Below are 18815 nucleotides of genomic sequence, written 5' to 3' on the forward strand. Positions count from 1 at the left end.
TGCTAGCTTAATTAGCGACTCCAAATTGTCCATAGGTATGAATGTGAGTGTGAATGGTTGTTTGTCTATATGTGCCCTGTGATTGGCTGGCAAACAGTCCAGGGTGTACCCCGCCTCTCGCCCAAAGACAGCTGGGATAGGCTCCAGCACCCCCGCGACCCTTGTGAGGAAAAAGCGGTAGAAAATGAATGAATGAATGAATGAATAACAATGAACGTGGGCTGCACGGTAGTGAGTGGTTAGCGCGGAGGCCTCACAGCTAGAAGACCCAAGTTCAATTCCACCCTCGGCCATCTCTGTGTGGAGTTTGCATGTTCTCCCCGTGCATGTGTGGGTTTTTTCCGGGTACTCCGGTTTCCTCTCACATTCCAAAAACATGCTAGGTTAATTAGCGACTCCAAATTGTCCATAGGTATGAATGTGAGTGTGAATGGTTGTTTGTCTATATGTGCCCTGTGATTGGCTGGCCACCAGTCCAGGGTGTACCCCGCCTCTCGCCCGAAGACAGCTGGGATAGGCTCCAGGAGGATAAGAGGTAGAAAATGACTGAATGAATGAATGTTAATTTCCCATATAGCAAGCACAAAAAAAGCAGCCACAGACTTTTGCAAATTTAATTGTTCATTGGAAAAGAAAGAGCAACAAAGAGTTGGTCCAAGTGAAGGGTTATGCAACAGCTAGACCTTCTTTTGTATTGGAAATGCGTGTAAATACACAACATGGTGTGCGCTTGCGTTCTCACACATCAGTGCTGTAATAGGAGACAACACGAGGAACACTCTGCAAACATGGAGACACGGAAAACAGAAAGGAGCGTATCGTCCTCTGCTTCTCCTTTGGCGTCGGTATACCATCACATTCACTTTGAAATGGTAGAAGCTGCCACGTCTAAATGTCAGTTCAACATTATTTTTAGAATCCTTTCGCCGATTTGGGATGAGCATTTCTTTGTCTCGTTTTTTTTTTTAAGTATCAAATCCAAAAATAGAGGCAATGCCAAAACACACCACTCATGGAATCCAATTCAATAAGTGCACCAAAATATAAAAGCTGTGATTTTAAGATACCAAAAGTGTAGTTTAAGGAAGCATTTAGCAAGCTTGCAGAAAAGTGCCATTGAAGCAAACGTAGCGGAGAATGAGCACCCGGTGTACACGAGTGGTGTGTTCCTTTTTTCCGGCTCTCGCTCGTCCATCTAATAAAACCTCTTGACGAACATTCCAAAACTAAAACTGACATTTTTACTCTCATCATTACAGGATACGTGACGTTGGAAAAGAAATGTCCAGGGATCTTCTTCCATTCAAGTCCATCAATTCCCACTTCTGTCAGGTGAATTGTGTTTAAAAACAGACACTAAAACTTCAGCATCTTCTGTGCTTAGGAAAGTGTGCCAAGTTAATAAAAGACATAAATAGGAATTGGGGAGTCGGGGGTGGCGGGGGGGGTTATGTCATGAAGTCTCTCCTTTTTTTTTTTTTTTAAATCCGCAGAGGATGTCCTTGTAGAAGACGACTTGTGTCCTCACAGTTCAGTGTTTATTTCCACGCTAGGATAGAGGGGATTCCCACGTTGCCGCTTTGCACAAAGTCAGTGGAAAGTGAAAGTGGAAGTGACGTCCTACCTTATTTCATTCAATTCCTGCGTCAGTCCCACGGAAGATGTTGCTTCTTTGCTTTAGGACGCTTTTGGGCCCGACTGGAGGACGCTCCACAATGCTGTCTTTTCACACCACTGAAAGGGAAAGAATCACATGACCTGTGACCTCGGATAGACAAACTCATTGGGTTAAAAAGGCCGTCTATATAACAGTAGAACATACTTACTCACGGTGCAACAAAATGAAAACACAACACATCCAAGTTAACCCACAACGTAACGTGGATGATTAACAACCACTCAGCACTAAACATAACTTTAACTTTATTTACAAGTACCCGCAAGGCATGCTGGGTAGTCCAGTGATAGCAAGAACAATATGACATTGACTATCAAGGTTATTCTCATGTCCCTACTTGTTTACGTCCCTGATGATCCCCACAACATATTTAGCAATTTTGCAAAGAAAATGTGTGTACCTAATTATGTGGCCAGTGCTTCCTAATTACCCGTAGCATCCATCAGTTCTCTTTAATCTTGTATATATACGCTAAAAAACAAGAACAGAAAGAAGGTACCGCTCTCGGAAGGGTAACATGGCGCTCCATGCTTCAGGATGTAAACGGATTTTTCTTCAGGGATGAAGTGGTGAGGGCGTCGCCTCTTGCGGCATTCCTGCCTCCACCAGCAACTGCAGCACCGAGGGAAAAAAAAATAGAAAAGCAGTCAGTACGTCAAATACGTTAAAATGTCTTTCCGCCATCTTGCTTACTTTAGCAGCGTGCACAAGACAATGATGAGGACGCAGCCGATCACACACAACACCAGCACTGTGGCTACGGTCTGCTGGTGGTGGTTGGTGGCGACGACAGCCAGCAGGTCTGCGTGCTCGCACCTCATCCCAACGAAGCCGGGATGGCATCTGGAACATGAAGGGAAGCAAGGATGGATCAGAATGACTTGAGGATCAGTCATAGACGTGGAGAATGGGGTAGGATTAAAGAGTTCTTCCTACTCCTTTTTACACATGTTGTATATGATGCAAATGCAACCATGTGATGTTCCTTAATTGTGCTTTGATAACCAATGATCGCCATTATCTTAAAATTAGCGCCATAACTCCAAACCCCCCACCCTCGGCCATCTCTGTGTGGAGTTTGCATGTTCTTCCCATGCATGCGTGGGTTCTTTCCCGGGTACTCCGGTTTCCTCCCACATTCCAAAAACATGCTAGGTTAATTGGCGACTCCAAATTGTCCATAGGTATGAATGTGAGTGTGAATGGTTGTTTGTCTATATGTGCCCTGTGATTGGCTGGCCACCAGTCACACCGACAGCTGGGATAGGCTCCAGCACCCCCGTGACCCTTGTGAGGATAAGTGGTAGAAACTGAATGAATGAATTCCAACCCTGATGTAGGCCATTTTTTTCATCAAGTTTTACAGCATTAAAGGGAGTCATTTTTTCCCCATCTCCACTGGTGTGAATGACAGTAAGAAAAGCTCTGACTCATTTCAGGGGAAGTCGTTTGGATGTAGAATGAGAAAGACTTCAAACAGTCCCACGTGTTAATCACTTACATACACGCTGGCGTCTCCTCCAATATCAGGAAGCGGCAGGTCCCGTGGAAACAGAAGTGGCGATGGGAGTCAGGGCAGTCGTCAAAGTGAGAGCGGACAGCCGCTGCCACGAACTCTTGACAGGAGACAAAAAGAAGTCTGTATTACTAGTGAGATATATGATGCATTAAAACTGTCATCTGTCATCTGTTATTATCAAAATTAGATACTTCAGTGCGGTCTGATTTGCATTCACAACAAATCATGCATAAACATCAAGCTGCGTCTTGATTGGTCGGGGTGTGTGACATGTACGTTTTACGTTTATTGTGCACCTGGACTTTGTTTTTCACCCTCAAGCAAAGTGGCAGTGATGTGCGGATCGATACTCAAATATAGATTTTTCCAATATCATCTTTTAATACTGTAAAATTGATTCTTAAATGAAAATCGATACTTTTGATACTTCGGTCATTTGAGATATTTTGTCGATGGCCAATCATAAACTGAGCCATGTGTGTACATTCATTCATTCATTCATTTTCTACCGCTTTTCCTCACAAGGGTCGCGGGGGTGCTGGAGCCTATCCCAGCTGTCTTTGGGCGAGAGGCAGGGTACACCCTGGACCGGTGGCCAGCCAATCACAGGGCACATATAGACAAACAACCATTCACACTCACATTCATACCTATGGACAATTTAGAGTCGTCAATTAACCTAGCATGTTTTTGGAATGTGGGAGGAAACCCACGCATGCACGGGGAGAACATGCAAACTCCACACAGAGATGGCCGAGGGTGGAATTGAACCCTGGTCTCCGAGCTGTGTGCGCTAACCACTAGACCGCCGTGCCACCATGTGTGTACAGTTTTTGCATATTTTTTATGATTTTGTCCTGGTTTTTCCTGTTGTATATTAGCTTGGGTTGACTTGAAAAATCACCTACATTAATATCTAACCTAAATTAATGAGTAAATGTATTAATTTGAATTATTATGCTACAGGGCGGCACGGCGGTCAAGTGGTTAGCGCGCTAGGAGACCAGGGTTCAATTCCACCCTCGGGCATCTCTGTGTGGAGTTTGCATGTTCTCCCCGTGCACGTTTTCTCCGGGTACTCCGGTTTCCTCCCACATTCCAAAAACATGCTAGGTTAATTAGCGACTCCAAATTGTCCATAGGTATGAATGTGAGTGTGAATGGTTGTTTGTCTATATGTGCCCTGTGATTGGCTGGCCACCAGTCCAGGGTGTACCCCGCCTTTCGCCCGAAGACAGCTGGGATAGGCTCCAGCACCACCGCGACCCTCGTGAGGAAAAGCGGTAGAAAATGAATGAATGAATGAATATTATTCTACATTTTAAATAATTCATTGTCTCCTCTGTACACTGTATCAAATGGTTCTGTTTTTACAAACATCATTTCTGAACCCGTGTATAGAGATGCGTACGTAACGACAATGATGAGAATGCTCCCATCCACGATACGAGTAAGCACTTCCCATCAGTTTGTCCTCTGACAGACAGCAGTCAATGACACCAGGTGACTATCGTAAATGTAAAAATAGCCTAAGCCTGAAACATTGTACTTAAATCCTAAAGCTGACACCCACGCCACCCACTGAAGCCTTTTGTCCTCCGTTGCGTGTGGCTTTGTGCTGGCTTACATCCACCGCACTACCTGGGCGGGACGAGCAGAGCAGAGATAAGTCAAAGATAACAATAAGAAAGTGTATGTGGGGCGAGGAGAGGCTCTGCGCCAAAAAAGACAGCTTCGGTTTTCACCCAAACAATGGGACAGAAAAAAAAAAGTCTGATTCCATCAACGCCCCCGACGAGGGCAAAAGGTTGACATTTTTAGAAGTTAGGTGTACAGTCAGGCAAATTCTTACATCGCTGACTCAGTCCGCAATGTCAACAGTGTCACATTCAGGTTAGCATGATAGCAGCATGACAAGTCACTCACACGCTTCCATTCCATTCCATTCCAGGGCTAAATGGGCTTGGAGCGTAGCCTACATGCATTGTCTGCTGCTGTCGGGCTCGGTGAAAGCCCTCTGTTGTCTGCGAGCCGTCGGCCTCCCCACCCCTCTCCACTTCCATGACATTTTCACAGAAGAAGGAGAAGAACACTGGGACGGGATCCATCCAGCCTCCGGGGCAATTGAGGTGTTGTACGGATCATATTGCGACGGCTTTTGTGTTGAAAAAGCAGCTCATATTAATGCCGCATCATTGTTGATGCACCGCAAGGCTAAGAGGATCAATTAATTATCAGTGTGTGATACATTGTCTGCGTAGGCGCCGCGGCCTCGCAGGACCGTTGAGGACCACAAATCGGAACTAAACCGAGAAAGCGGGTCTGTTCTGTAACCTACTTTTCACAGGCGGGGTGTTAGAAGTTGTCGTCGCGCCATCAGGTGTTGATGAGCCGCTGGCCAAACCCCGTGTAGCCATCATTGTGGGCGTAGACGGGATGGAGATAGTGGCGTCTGAAACGCCGCTTCGCTTTGGTCCGAATGAAAAGTTCCAACCTGATGAGAAATGGAAATGAGCACCGATGAGCGACCAAACATGAGAAAAATCTATCATCTCCTCACCGCGCTCAAACACTTACTCTCATGAAAAACCTGCGTCTTCATAGACATGGTACACGCCACCATTTAACAAAGCAGGCTTCGCTACACATCTTAAAATTAGGGCTGTCAAAACTAGTGTGTTTCAACTTCAATGACATGGTGTCTTTGAACGCAACCCATCTTTAATCATAATAACACTGTTAAAGTTTGAATTAATTGTTCCCGGCCGAGTGGTTAGCATGCAGGCCACACAGCCAGGAGCCCCGAGTTCAATTCCACCCTCAGCCATCTCTGTGAGGAGTTTGCATTGTCTCCCCATCCGGGGACTCCGGTTTCCTCCCACATTCCAAAAACATGCTAGGTTAATTAGCGACTCCAAATTGTCCATAGGTATGAATGTGAGTGTGAATGGTTGTTTGTCTATATGTGCCCTGTGATTGGCTGGCCACCAGTCCAGCGTGTACTCCGCCTCTCACCCGAAGACAGCTGGGATAGGCTCCAGCTCCTGCTCCTCATTATATTATACACGCATATTTCAAACCCGAGTTTCAAATGGTGATTAATCATGATTAATGAATTCGCAAACAATGATTAATCTGAAAAAAAAAATTGACAGCTCTACATAAAATGTATATGTTAGTCAGGTACAGATGTGGAAGTGGTAAAGTTTGGTCATGTTGTGGAATGTTAGCACTGTTACCCATACGTATAGCTATGCTAGCGTTGCTAACATCTGTGTCTTCCTGTCCCACTCCTTAATGTTATGTAGACTAAGAGCGCTGCCAGGAATTCGGGGTCCCATGAAAAAAAAAAAAAAGACGTTGGGCTCCCTGGGCAACTGTTGTCACCACATCTGTATTTTTTGGAATTGTGGTAACTTTTTCCTCCCGGAAACAACGACACCCTTACTGAAGACACACACTCTTGTCAAAAATAAGTGTGGACAAGCACAGTCCATTTGCATTAAATTTTGCCACAGACACCAAAAAACAGTGTTCCAGGTATTAAAAGCAAATTTAAACAGTCTTTTTTATGTTGTTGCCAGACTTACTGGTAACAGTGGAGACGGCTGCACGGCGGCTTGCCGAGGCGTTAAGAGCAGCGGCGGCGGCGTCAGCACCGATAGCGATATTGCCTTCCAGACCTGTGGAGTTGCTTTGTCCTGCTCCTATTGTAAACAGTGACCCTTTAGGAAAGAAAGGCAAAACCCTGAAGTGAATAATACTCTGATAGCACAACAAATCCCTGCAGAAAAATTCAGTGAAAACTCACCATTTAGTACCACAGACATACTAAAAGTACCTGATGGAATATAAAAAGGCTGTATTACTGTATTGATCCCCCCCGCCCCAAGACACACTTAGAAAGACAAACACCAGGTGACACATATGCCAAATAGCCTGAGGTTCAGTAAATAGGTTATGATCATGTGAGCTTGTCTTTGGGGTGATATGATGCTTTATTTAGAGGAGCAAAACAACAATAGAACACATTAAAAGGATGAAAGCACTAAAAATACTACACTAGTGCCTGGCACACTGTCACAGCTCAACCATCACATGGAACCAACAACCTGAGCCTTTTCAGGAGATGATAAAACCATTTTGATTGGCACCTTCAGAGGGTATTATTTTAATATGTGTCCCATGTGGGAGGTGCTTATTGTATCTGGATCTCATTATATCGTGCACGTGTACCTAATGTTAAGTTTAACAAATGAATGAAAAAAGTTGACGGAGATATGTTTCATGAATATTTAAAAGGTCACTAAAAACGTCTTTATCACCCCCCCTCAATATTTGTTAGATGCAAGTTAACATTATGGATTTCTAAAATGCAACATTTACTTGAATTGAAAAAAAAATGAGCACACTCACCGCTGATAAGGAAAATCGCATCCCAGAATATCCGAGTCATGGTTGACCACTTTCTGGTCTCAACTGAAGCAACTTGTCGGCCACTTTGAGCTAAATGAGTCCTTAGAAGGCGCACTTAAGCTTCCCCAAATCAACATTTAAAGCCGCTGATAGCACACACGTCATAAAAGTAAGCATGTTCAGCAGGACGTTTAAACATGACTGTGTTCAATTGAGGAAAGCAGGGAAATACGCTCAGAGGCGGACCAATCAGAGGCGAGGATACGAGGAGGGTAACACCTCATTGGGTCTTCCTTATGTCACCTTTATGTTTGGGCGGGGTTTAATGCTAACAAGACACGCCCTCTAAGTAGCAGTCACAAAACAATTAACATCTGTATTTAGCGATACGGTTGTGTTATTTAAAAAGTTATAAAAGTTATAGGGCAACACAATTACAATGTTAATTAAAATCATTGTGTGTGTCAGCAGGGCTCTGCATGCTGTTTTTACAGACCGCCTAAAAAAAAAAAACAAAAAAAAAACAAAAAAAATCACAAATCAAAGATCGTAGATATAACAGAAGGATGCTGTTGTTTTTAAGGTTCCTGCACAAACAGGACTTTTCTGCTGTATTTAAGTAAGTAGTAATAAAAATAAATGAATATTTACTTAAAAATGGGACCTACTGCACCTCTTCTATATGATAGGAGCATTTTGCTGTCTTTAAGGATCTACTGTAAAAACACAAGACGAAGATCCTTTATATTACAGAAGCACTCTACTGTTTTTGGACTTACTACAAAAAAGCTACCCGAAGATCGTCTAAATGACAGGAGCACATTGCACAAAAAAAGTTTTACACTGGATATGCACTTCTGGGTCTTTTGAGTATTTTAGTTAGCTAATGTGCGAACCTGGTTGGACACTTGTTGCTAGGAGCCGTTAGCCAATGAGAAATATCATTACATGTAGCCACGCCTACTTAACTGTCTCACTGGGAAAACTGGGGATGAAGTGACAGAGAGCCTTCAGTAAAAGACGCCGAGAGCTCAAGAATCGACAGCAAGTCATGTTAATTAGTACACTTTCACTTTAATCACCACTCCAACATATACCGTAATGGAACAACAGCAAAAAAAGAATAGCAGTGCCATCTGCTGACTGTTGTAGAGTCACCACTGATATGACGTCATGGAAGTCGCAGCACTACACACAGTACATTGCGTGGTTTATTGTACAAATTATACAATATGGAAATAAGTTGAAATACTTTATTATATATTTAATATGTATAATATATTTATTATTTCGGGACACATTTCTGACTTTTTTTCATAAATTTGACTAAAAAAGTGTCTTTAAAGGTCTGCAAAACAAATGGAAAAAATTAAATTATAATATAAATTGTGCATAGGTGTAATTAGCTGTTTGTGTACGTCTTATGTGATTGGCTGGCGACGAGTCCAGCCTCTTATCTTCCCTAATGACAGACAAAAAGTAATGGCTCACTTAGTCCCAGACGGTTTGTTCATAAATGAAGTGTGATGAGCAACAAAGACAAATATTATTTTATGCAAAATAGCAGCTTAAAAAGAACTTTCTGACCTTAGGATTTCGAATCCAATGGCGGATTCTTTGTGCATACTGACCGTTTTAGATGGATTACAATGTGCGCTATAGACAATGGACACCTCCTAGATTGAACTTCTTTATTCATTCCATTGTCTTTCTTCCCTTTTGTCCTTCTCTGCTCCACCAGGGTGGGAGATGAGAAGATCTCCAGGGTTGAATTTTCATGAGACAATAAAGTGACACAGCAAGGCTTTTCTCCAACTTGGAAAATGACCGTATCAATGTCATCCACTCAAACAGTAGTGCGGTCATTCGGTGTTGCTTATATTCTCATGGTCTCTGAATATTGCCATGATATGCTGTGATGTACTTATTTACCAGTTTATACTGTAAATTAACTTTATTTCGCTTCGTATTGATTGCACATGTTCAAGTATAGGACCAGTAAATGTCTTTTGGTTCCTCATTGCCGGTTAGTTATCATGCGTGACTGAAACATGTGATGTCCGACAAAGTCAACCATTCACATGGATGTTAGTCTGCAAGAACACAAAATGCTCACATTTTAACAGCATGTGCCGTTTCTCTATTGTTTTATCTCAAGTTGCGACTTGAGTTATTTTTGATGTTGTCTGAGTTTTTGGGATGACATTATAATTCCCCGATATCGTATCGGCACCCCAAAGTGTGTGAATGCTTCCATCATTCACACGTATGTGCTAAATGTTAGCATAGTTACTTTTTTGTTTTTTCAAAGATATACGTACATTTACATAGACGGTGTTTTCATGTTGGGTGTTAGCATGCTAACAGTTTGCATGTTAGCATTGTTAGTATGCACTTCAAATTGGCATCATGATAGGTGTTAACAGGCTAACAGTTGCAATGCTAACTACAGCATTTCAGTCTGGCGTCAGTTAATCAAGGCTAGGTGTTAGCATGCTAGCTAATGTATTTTATTTATATTTTTTATTTTCTTTATCACTTGTACTTTTTGAAGGCTTATTTTAGGAATACTGTGCTTTTTATTATGTATAAAGTTATCTTTTTGTTGAAGGGACAATGTCCGTTATTATTAGCATATCCATTTTTGATGTATTCGATTGTGACGATTGATCCCTTCAGCACCAAGTAAAGCAGTTTTCTTGTATTTTTTTATGTGTGTGTTTAGTGGTGATTTATTCATGGAGCTCTCTTGAACCGGCAGCACGGCAAGCAGGGGGGTGACGTCACTGCAGCCAATCAGGAGAGAGCTGCCTCCACTACCTGATGGGCTCAAGTCTGCGGGTTTGTAGCTGGACTTGCCAGAACTCTCCTGGTTGAACTAACTTGAAGATGTCACAGGCTGGGCCACAAAAGGTAAATAAACTCAAATAAACTTCATTTATTGCAGAAGTTTAGTGAATTCCTGAAATGCTGTTGGTTTAATGAAATTGAACAAAGGATAAGTGTGAATGTTATGTCATCACAGCAATACTTATACCTGCTTATGAGAGGATTTAAGCAGCAAGAGACTTTGGACAAGCTCAAAATGTTGTTTACTGTATAATGGGAATATTTCAGTCGTGCAGCTTATATGAAAGAACTTGGAAATAAATCATTTGCATAAATAAATAAATGTGTGATGATGTGTATTTATTTTCAGAGCAGCTCTTTGACGCTGGTGCTGATGGTTGCCTCTGCAGCCATTGGAGGGACGCTTCAGTATGGATATAACCTAGCCATCATGAATGCACCCACTACTGTGAGTTGCATTGAAAAAACATGTATAGTTTGAATACTCACCAGCCATAAGAGCAGTAAAATGTTTATTGTTGTACTTTTGGTTACTTTTTTGTACACACCGACCTCACTAATGGCCTCATTGTACTGCAAAAACTGCTTGTTTGACTTGATTTGATTCGATATGGTTCTTACATCCTGGCGGCGTCCTCCTCTTACAGTTCATACAGACCTTCATCAACGAGACCTTTGTGGAGCGCTTTGCTGTCCAGCTGCAGGACTACCAGGTGACTCTGATCTGGACCATCATCGTCTCCATCTTCTCGTTAGGCGGCTTAGCGGGGGCTCTCATCGCCGGACCCATGTCTATTCGCTTTGGGAGGTACCGAGATGCAAAAGCATGAGGAAGGATGAAGACGATTTCAGTGTTGTGTCAATGTTTAACTTGTGTGGACTACGGCACACGGACGTAGACGACAATAAATGGACAAAAACTGCCTGAACGCCACAGTGGAACCTCCAGAGTTGAACCATCTACTTTAAATTTAGACATTTGCTGGGAAAAATACCTCAAAAGTTTGTATTTTCGAAACCATCATCATGTGTGGCATCTGGTAAGACTTCAGCATCTAAAGCAGAGGTCTCCAAAGTCTGGCCCAGGTGCCAGTTGTAGTCTTGAAAGTCAAACAGTGTCGCAAAAATCGTGACTTTGGTGGTTCCACTGTTTGGATTCCATATGGTCATTTAGGGCAAGACTCCATTAGGGACGCCATTCATTGGATGTTTCTCTTCCTGTTGCAGGAAAAAATGTCTGCTGCTCAACAATATTTTCCTTCTAAGCGGCGCCCTCTTGGCTTTGACGAGTCGAGCTGCTGGGTCTTTTGAGATGATCATACTATCACGTGTCCTTATTGGAATAAATGCAGGTACTTTATGCTATGCTATGCTATGTTTAAGACAAGTGTGATAATCATTGGGTGCTGCACATTGGCCGAGTGGTTAGCATGCAGACCCCACAGCTTTGGAGACCTGGGTTCAATTCCACCCTCGGCCATCTCTGTGTGGAGTTTCTGGGTTTCCTCCCACATTCCAAAAACATGCTAGGTTAATTAGCGAGTCCAAATTGTCCATAGGTATGAATGTGAGTGTGAATGGTTGTTTGTCTATATGTGCCCTGTGATTGGCTGGCCACCAGTCCAGGGTGTACCCCGCCTCTCACCCAAAGACAGCTGGGATAGGCTCCAGCTCCTGCTCCTCATTATATTATACACGCATATTTCAGACCCGAGTTTCAAATCGTGATTAATCGTGATTAATAAATTTGCAAACCATGATTAATCTGGAAAAAAAAATGCCCTATGTAAAATGTATATGTTAGTCATGTACAGATGTGGAAGTGGTAAAGTTTGGTCATGTTGTGGAATGTTAGCACTGTTACCCATATAGCTATGCTAGCGTTGCTAACATCTGTGTCCTCCTGTCCCGCTCCTTAATGTTATGTTGACAAGAGCGCTGCCAGTCTATATGTGCCATGTGATTGGCTGGCCACCAGTCCAGGGTGTACCCCGCCTCTCGCCCGAAGACAGCTGGGATAGGCTCCAGCACCCGCCGTGACCCTCGTGAGGCTAAGCGGTAGAAAAATGAATGAATGCTAGTGTTTGTCTTGCAGGGATCAGCATGAACGTGCAACCAATGTATTTTGGCGAAAGCGCCCCAAAGCACCTTAGAGGGGCCGTGTCCTTGTCCTCCGCTGTTTTTACAGCCTTTGGAGTCGTGCTGGGACAAGTGGTGGGACTCAGGTGAGGATGATGTCATAATAATAATCATAATAAAGCACAGTAACCAGGATCTTTTACTTCTAGGGAGATTCTGGGCAGTGAGCCGTGTTGGCAGTATCTCCTTGCTAGTAATGCCATCCCCGGGTTCATTCAGCTCCTGACCCTGCCGTGGTTTCCAGAAAGCCCCAGATACTTACTCATAGACAGGGGGGACAAGGAGGCCTGCATTAGAGGTGAGTACTAAGTAACATCTTTGAAAGTGAAACTCACAGGAAGTCATAGAAATAGTCCGTTTCAGGGTGAAACTGTGTCCTATTTTAAAGTCATTCAAGCCATTTAGACCCAAAGTGTTACGGACTTAGTTCATCCATGCTTTCTAGGAATCACCAAACCTTCCTTGAGTAGCTTCTAATGTTCAACCTTCTACTCGGTTCCCCAGCTCTGCGGCGACTGCGTGGCTGCGACGTCCAGAGCAGCGAGCTGGCCGAGATCCTGGAAGAACAAGCCGAAACCAAGGGCATGAGGCCCAGCCGTCCGTGGGAGCTCTTCGGCGACCGCGCCGTGCGATGGCAGCTCATCTCCGTCATGGTCATCAGCAGCGCCATGCAGCTGTGCGGCAACGACTCGGTATGACCTTCCCGTGTAGCGCTGTCACCGAACACCACGCACACGGGATCAGATGTTGCAGTTTGACGAGACATTTGAGAAGGTTTCGTGCGGGTATTAAAAATGAATAAAGATGTGATTGACAGCTTGAATGTCGACCCGAGGAAATCCTACGCTTGATGGACACTTTATTAGGTACACAATGATTTTTATTTCATCTATTTCTGGGGTGGGCAAACTTTTTGACTCGCCAGCCGCATTAATTTAACAAAATTGACGGGGGGGGTGGGGGATTATGTAGTATTTTACACGTAACAGTCCATTTTTACACCTATATTTTTACACATATTTTACATGTAAAAGTGTCATGCAATCTGCTATATGTGCACTTTGAAATCATTTATTTGATGTAAAGTGTGTTTCTCCATGTATTATTGTTATTATTATTATTATTATTGTTATTTTTATTAGAATTATTATTATTATTAGTTATAGTAATGTTATTATATTATTATTTTGTTATAATAATATTATATTAATTATTATATTAATATTATTAACAACAATATTAATATAATAGTATTATTATTATTATTATTTGTATTACTATTATTGTGCTTGTGCTCCTTTTTCCAGGAGTATTTTGTAATATTACTACCATTATTATATTAATATTATTAACAATAATATTAATATAATAGTAGTATTATTATCATTATTGACAACATTATTATTATTATTATTATTATGTGCTTGTGTCCCTTTTTCCAGGAGCATTTTGTAACAGACCACATCAAATAACGAAATTGATAAAGCAGCTACCTCAACCATCAAAAAATTGGCCCAAGCCACGATGCCAGGTTTTATGTTGAGTTCAAATGAAATATTTGGAAAAAACAGGCGGGCCATATTGAAACAATTGGCGGGCCGGATGTGGCCCCCGGGCCGTAGTTTGCCCACCCCTGATCTATTTGCTCATTAAGAGGGGTTTGTTTTTAAAACGGTGACACAGTGAGACTCCTCTCAGAGAACCGAGAACCTTTGGGGCCTCCAAGACCAGTTTCAGGAGATTTTCTGCAGTTCCCTTCAGTTTAAGTGCGTGCTTGTCGGATTTAGAACGCATTAACTGTATTCACCTCCGCCTGTGTTCAGCCTTTCAAGTGTTTTTCGTGTGTGCTTCAAAGACATTGCGTTGTTTTGCAGATCTACTTCTACGCGTCGTACGTCTTTAAAGAGGCTGGGATATCCGATGACCAAATCCAGTACATCACAGTCGGCACGGGCACGTGTGAGTTCACAGCCTGCATCTTGTGTGTAAGTCGCTGCCAGGGGCCTCTTATGTAACACACGTGCACACCCACAGACGGGGTAAGCTAAATCTAATCTAAAGCCTTCTAATTTCACATTCCACTTCACTTGAATACATCTTTCTTACTAATAAGTCATATCATGTTGGAAAAGTATGGCTGCTCGGAGCATGTGTCCGAATACAGTTCACCTTGCTGGGTCTACTCTGCTTCTCCTGGTAGTAATGATGTGGTGGTAGTACCTGATTAGGACAAATCAGCATGTATATATGGTCAAATCCTATTTTATTCCAGTCTTGTTCTTACATGCGCAAAGTACACTTCAATCGGAAAAGTTTGAATAAAAAGATACCATGCATCTCTAATGTGTAGTATTACTATTAGTCAAATATTAGATGATACTGTATTATATGTAACTCCCATTGATGTGCAATGACAGACAGCAACTAGTTATTTAATGTACTGATGGATTTATTACAAAAACCAACATGAGAACTAAAAAGGGTTCAAACAGATACAAAAAATACAATAAATCACTGGTCACATAATACAATACAATAACATTATGTCTCCAAATTCGTTTTCATTGAGCTTTTTTCTTTACCGTAATGCAAATAAACTTGTCACAGTCAAACAGTCAAACAACCATCACGTGCAACACAATGCATGATTAGCATTAGCTGGTACAGCAAACTAACCAAACACGAATAGACTGAAAACAAAAAGAACACAAGACACATGTACTACACCTTAATGGCTGCACACATGCCTTAGGAGGGAATTATAGATGTATTCCTTCACTTTTTTGGCACATATTAGCTTGTGAGCTCTTAATAATGCGGCAAAACAAACGTTAGCATATTTTACTATGGGTGTGACTATTAAACATGTCCGTTTTACCGACAATTAGTTCCGCCTCATTCACTTACATGTAGCTAGGTAGGAACCAAAAACGAAAATAAGTAGGAACTTAAAACAGCATATACTGACTCAGAGGCGGTTACGTATATTATATATACACTAATGTATAATTATTAATTAATATTTTAGTACATAATACATCAAATTAAGGAAATATAAATGTATGAAACATCAAGCATTGATTCAGTGCATTGAATAATTCAATGAATTCAAATAATGGAATAGAAAAGAATTGGGGGGTGGGGTGGGCGCAATCATCATTGGCTGGCAGAGACGCCACTCCACGGTATCGTAACGACTGTCGTTTTGCACCACAAAAGAGTGGTTGGGGCGTACCGCTCCTATCCTATCCTATCTAGTATTTATCCTCTGTCAACCCCCAACACTGAAAAGCTGTGTCACACATTTTCAGAACCTGCTGATCGAACGTAAAGGTCGAAAGTTCCTGTTGATGGGAGGCTTCATCCTCATGACCCTGTGGGCGGTGGTCTTCACCATCGCTTTGTCTTTCGAGGTATGTCAAGTGGACGATGCGGCGGTTTTGTTGCGTGTCACTCGTGTTGATGATTGGTTGTGACGCATGATGACAGCACCTCATATCCTGGATGCCTTACCTGAGCATGACCTGCATCTTCACCTACATCCTCAGCTTCGGCATGGGTCCAGGTCCGTATGGGACCATCCAGCATGCTGGGGACTTTTCATAGACTCACTCGCCTAAATGTTCTTCTTCCAGCCGGTGTGACGGGAGTTCTTCCCACTGAGGTCTTCAATCAAACGGCTCGGCCGGCGGCTTACATGATCGCCGGCTCCATGATGTGGATCAACCTCTTCATTGTTGGGATGATCTTCCCATTTCTAGTGGTTCGTATGTGCCGTTGCTCTACTCATGGACTAACGTTGCCAGGCAGTAATATGTTTGAGTTATCCATCCATCCATTTTCTATGCCGCTTGTCCTCGCTGGGTTCGAGAGGTATGCTGGAGCCTATCCCAGCTGAGTTGGGGTACACCCTGGACAGGTCGCCAGTCAATCGTAGCGCATTGAGTTCCTGTCTGATGAATGCATAACTTGTTTGAAGTAGTTTTTGTCTCTTTTTCCTTAAATTAGCGAAATGGTCTTCTTCTCAGTTAGCTTTCTTTTTTTTTTAAATCCAATTCCAGGGTATTTTTTAAATTATTTTTAATAGTATGGTCTTTCAGTGTCTTTTTATTCAGTCCACATGTTTTAAATTAAATATCATTATTTATTAATTGTAATTATGTGATGTGTTTTTAGGAGTTAAATGTTTTTTTATTTTTAAATTATTTATTTATTATATTGTTTATATTTTAGTATTTTTGTTTATTTTTCTGTTAAATTGCTTAAGTGTAATTATTATTTTTAATACAGTAATATTGCAATATTTTAGTCTCTTTATATGAATTCCGGTATATTAATTAATTAAATGTTTTTCTTTATTTTAGATTGAATGCATTTCATTATTTTTTATGATGTACTACATATTTGATTATGGTTTTATTTTATTGTGCTGGGGTTTCAGCCTCTTTTACGACTTTGGCGCTCTCTGGCGGCCATAGTGTTAAACTGCAGCCGCCCACATTGAGCTTCTGTATGTGTCTGCTTAGTGTCAAGTCTGACTTCTCCACTGTTGTGTTTTCTTCGGCAGAGTGAGATGCGCCAATATTGTTTTGTGCCTTTCGGTGCCGTGTGTTTGCTGTCTGCGCTGTATGTCGGCCTTTTTCTGCCGGAGACCAAGGGCAAGTCTTTATCGGCCATCACCAGTGAGTTCCACAAGCTCAACTTCAAAAACCAGGAGAGAAAGTGCAAAGGTCAAAGTCAGTATCTGGCGGGCCAAGTGCATGCTTCCACAGCCTTGTAGAAACCTTCCAGCTTCTTCGCCACTCGGTGGAGCTGATGAAAAGAACCCAATATTGCATCATGTATTATATGCTAACGTCAAGGCGTGTGTGTAAATGGGAAGTCAATCATCTTTCATACAAAGTATGTGGGGGAGGATTCGTTTCTATGTACAAGAGTTAAATATTTCTTTATTTATATCATGTATTCATTGTTTGCCAATAAAAATATATTCTATTGTTCCTACTTACGTCACTTGTATTTATTTATTCAAAAGACACACACACAAAGGAAAAAAACTACAGTACACAGGAAGTTTTGAAAGTGCGCTGCAGTATGTACGTTTTACCAGCAGAGGGCGACAGTGTACAGCTTGACGGCATAAAAGAAAACATGATTGTCAACATATTCTAAAATGTAGCAATATTGAAAAAAATGAATTACTCTGAAATGGAATGTAATATATGAGTTGTACTTCATTAGAAAATGCATGCAGTTATTAAAACAGATTAAAGAACTCAATTGCATTTCATTAAAAAAAAGTTTACATCAAGGAAAAAAGCCGGAAGAAGCTTGAAGTTATGAATGTGTACTGCAGTATCTGTGCAGTAACACCAAAGGGCGACAAAAGAGGAAGACAAGATTACCACAGCCTTGTATGTTTGCTGCAGTATCCAATTCTACCATCAAAGGGCGACAGTTCATAGCCTGGCACTGAAAAAAAAGAAAATGATCAATTCACAGGTCACAAGTTGCTCCAGGGGAAATACATACATACATACATACATACATACATACATACATACATACATACATACATACATACATACATACATACATACATACATACATACATACATACATACATACATACATACATACATACATACATACATACATACATACATACATACATACATACATACATACATACATACATACATGCATACATGCATACATACATACATACATACATGCATACATGCATACATGCATACATACATACATACATGCATACATGCATACATGCATACATGCATACATACATACATGCATGCATGCATACATGCATACATACATACATACATGCATACATGCATGCATACATACATGCATACAATCATGCATACATACATACATGCATACATACATACATACATGCATACATGCATGCATACATACATACATACAATCATGCATACATACATACATACATACATACATACATACATACATACATACATACATATATTCATACATACATACATACATACATACATACATACATACATACATACATACATACATACATACATACATACATACATACATACATACATACATACATACATACATACAATCATGCATACATACATACATACAATCATGCATACATACATGCATACATGCATACATACATGCATACATGCATGCATGCATGCATACATACATACA

At 41.5% G+C, this 18815-nt stretch overlaps 2 protein-coding genes across 6 annotated transcripts; one reads left to right on the forward strand and one right to left on the reverse strand.

The window, feature by feature from the left end:
- Positions 1-600: 600 nt before the first annotated feature.
- tgfa (transforming growth factor, alpha) lies at positions 601-7863 on the reverse strand. 3 transcript variants are annotated; one of them, XR_009127349.1, is made up of 9 exons: positions 7614-7863; positions 7009-7038; positions 6788-6922; positions 5536-5691; positions 3180-3294; positions 2372-2521; positions 2178-2290; positions 1625-1734; positions 601-1549 (listed from the first exon to the last, which is right to left on the reverse strand). XR_009127349.1 is itself a non-coding variant. In XM_058065254.1 (8 exons), the coding sequence occupies exons 1-8, from the start codon at positions 7651-7653 to the stop codon at positions 1727-1729; spliced, it is 747 nt and encodes a 248-aa protein (XP_057921237.1). In that variant the 5' UTR covers positions 7654-7863; the 3' UTR covers positions 601-1726. The 3 variants fall into 3 exon arrangements, 2 of the variants coding, with proteins under 2 accessions (XP_057921237.1, XP_057921238.1); XM_058065254.1 differs by having other exon boundaries at positions 601-1734; XM_058065255.1 differs by lacking the exon at positions 7009-7038 and having other exon boundaries at positions 602-1734; positions 7614-7858.
- slc2a11a (solute carrier family 2 member 11a) lies at positions 2450-17580 on the forward strand. 3 transcript variants are annotated; one of them, XM_058065252.1, is made up of 13 exons: positions 2450-2590; positions 10339-10526; positions 10813-10911; positions 11111-11271; positions 11691-11815; positions 12559-12688; positions 12752-12900; positions 13107-13294; positions 14477-14587; positions 15914-16015; positions 16092-16167; positions 16238-16365; positions 17170-17580. In XM_058065252.1, the coding sequence occupies exons 2-13, from the start codon at positions 10503-10505 to the stop codon at positions 17380-17382; spliced, it is 1506 nt and encodes a 501-aa protein (XP_057921235.1). In that variant the 5' UTR covers positions 2450-2590; positions 10339-10502; the 3' UTR covers positions 17383-17580. The 3 variants fall into 3 exon arrangements, with proteins under 3 accessions (XP_057921235.1, XP_057921234.1, XP_057921233.1); XM_058065251.1 differs by having other exon boundaries at positions 2457-2590; positions 10375-10526; XM_058065250.1 differs by lacking the exon at positions 2450-2590 and adding an exon at positions 5202-5326 and having other exon boundaries at positions 10375-10526.
- The last annotated feature ends 1235 nt before the right edge of the window (positions 17581-18815 follow it).

Source organism: Doryrhamphus excisus, chromosome 1 (genome assembly GCF_030265055.1).
Source record: "Doryrhamphus excisus isolate RoL2022-K1 chromosome 1, RoL_Dexc_1.0, whole genome shotgun sequence".
Lineage (NCBI taxonomy): Eukaryota > Metazoa > Chordata > Actinopteri > Syngnathiformes > Syngnathidae > Doryrhamphus > Doryrhamphus excisus.

Bases quoted from the DNA above. Each gene is read 5' to 3' on its own strand.
- tgfa (XM_058065254.1), bottom strand. From the start codon at position 7,653: ATGACTCGGATATTCTGGGATGCGATTTTCCTTATCAGCG. The intron at 6,923-7,008 runs GTGAGTTTTCAC...TCTTTCCTAAAG, and splicing joins TATGTCTGTGGTACTAAATG to GGTCACTGTTTACAATAGGA. The intron at 3,295-5,535 runs GTAGGTTACAGA...TCTCCTGTCAAG, and splicing joins TAACACCCCGCCTGTGAAAA to AGTTCGTGGCAGCGGCTGTC.
- slc2a11a (XM_058065252.1), top strand. From the start codon at position 10,503: ATGTCACAGGCTGGGCCACAAAAG. The intron at 10,912-11,110 runs GTGAGTTGCATT...CTCCTCTTACAG, and splicing joins TCATGAATGCACCCACTACT to TTCATACAGACCTTCATCAA. The intron at 16,168-16,237 runs GTCCGTATGGGA...TTCTTCTTCCAG, and splicing joins CAGCTTCGGCATGGGTCCAG to CCGGTGTGACGGGAGTTCTT.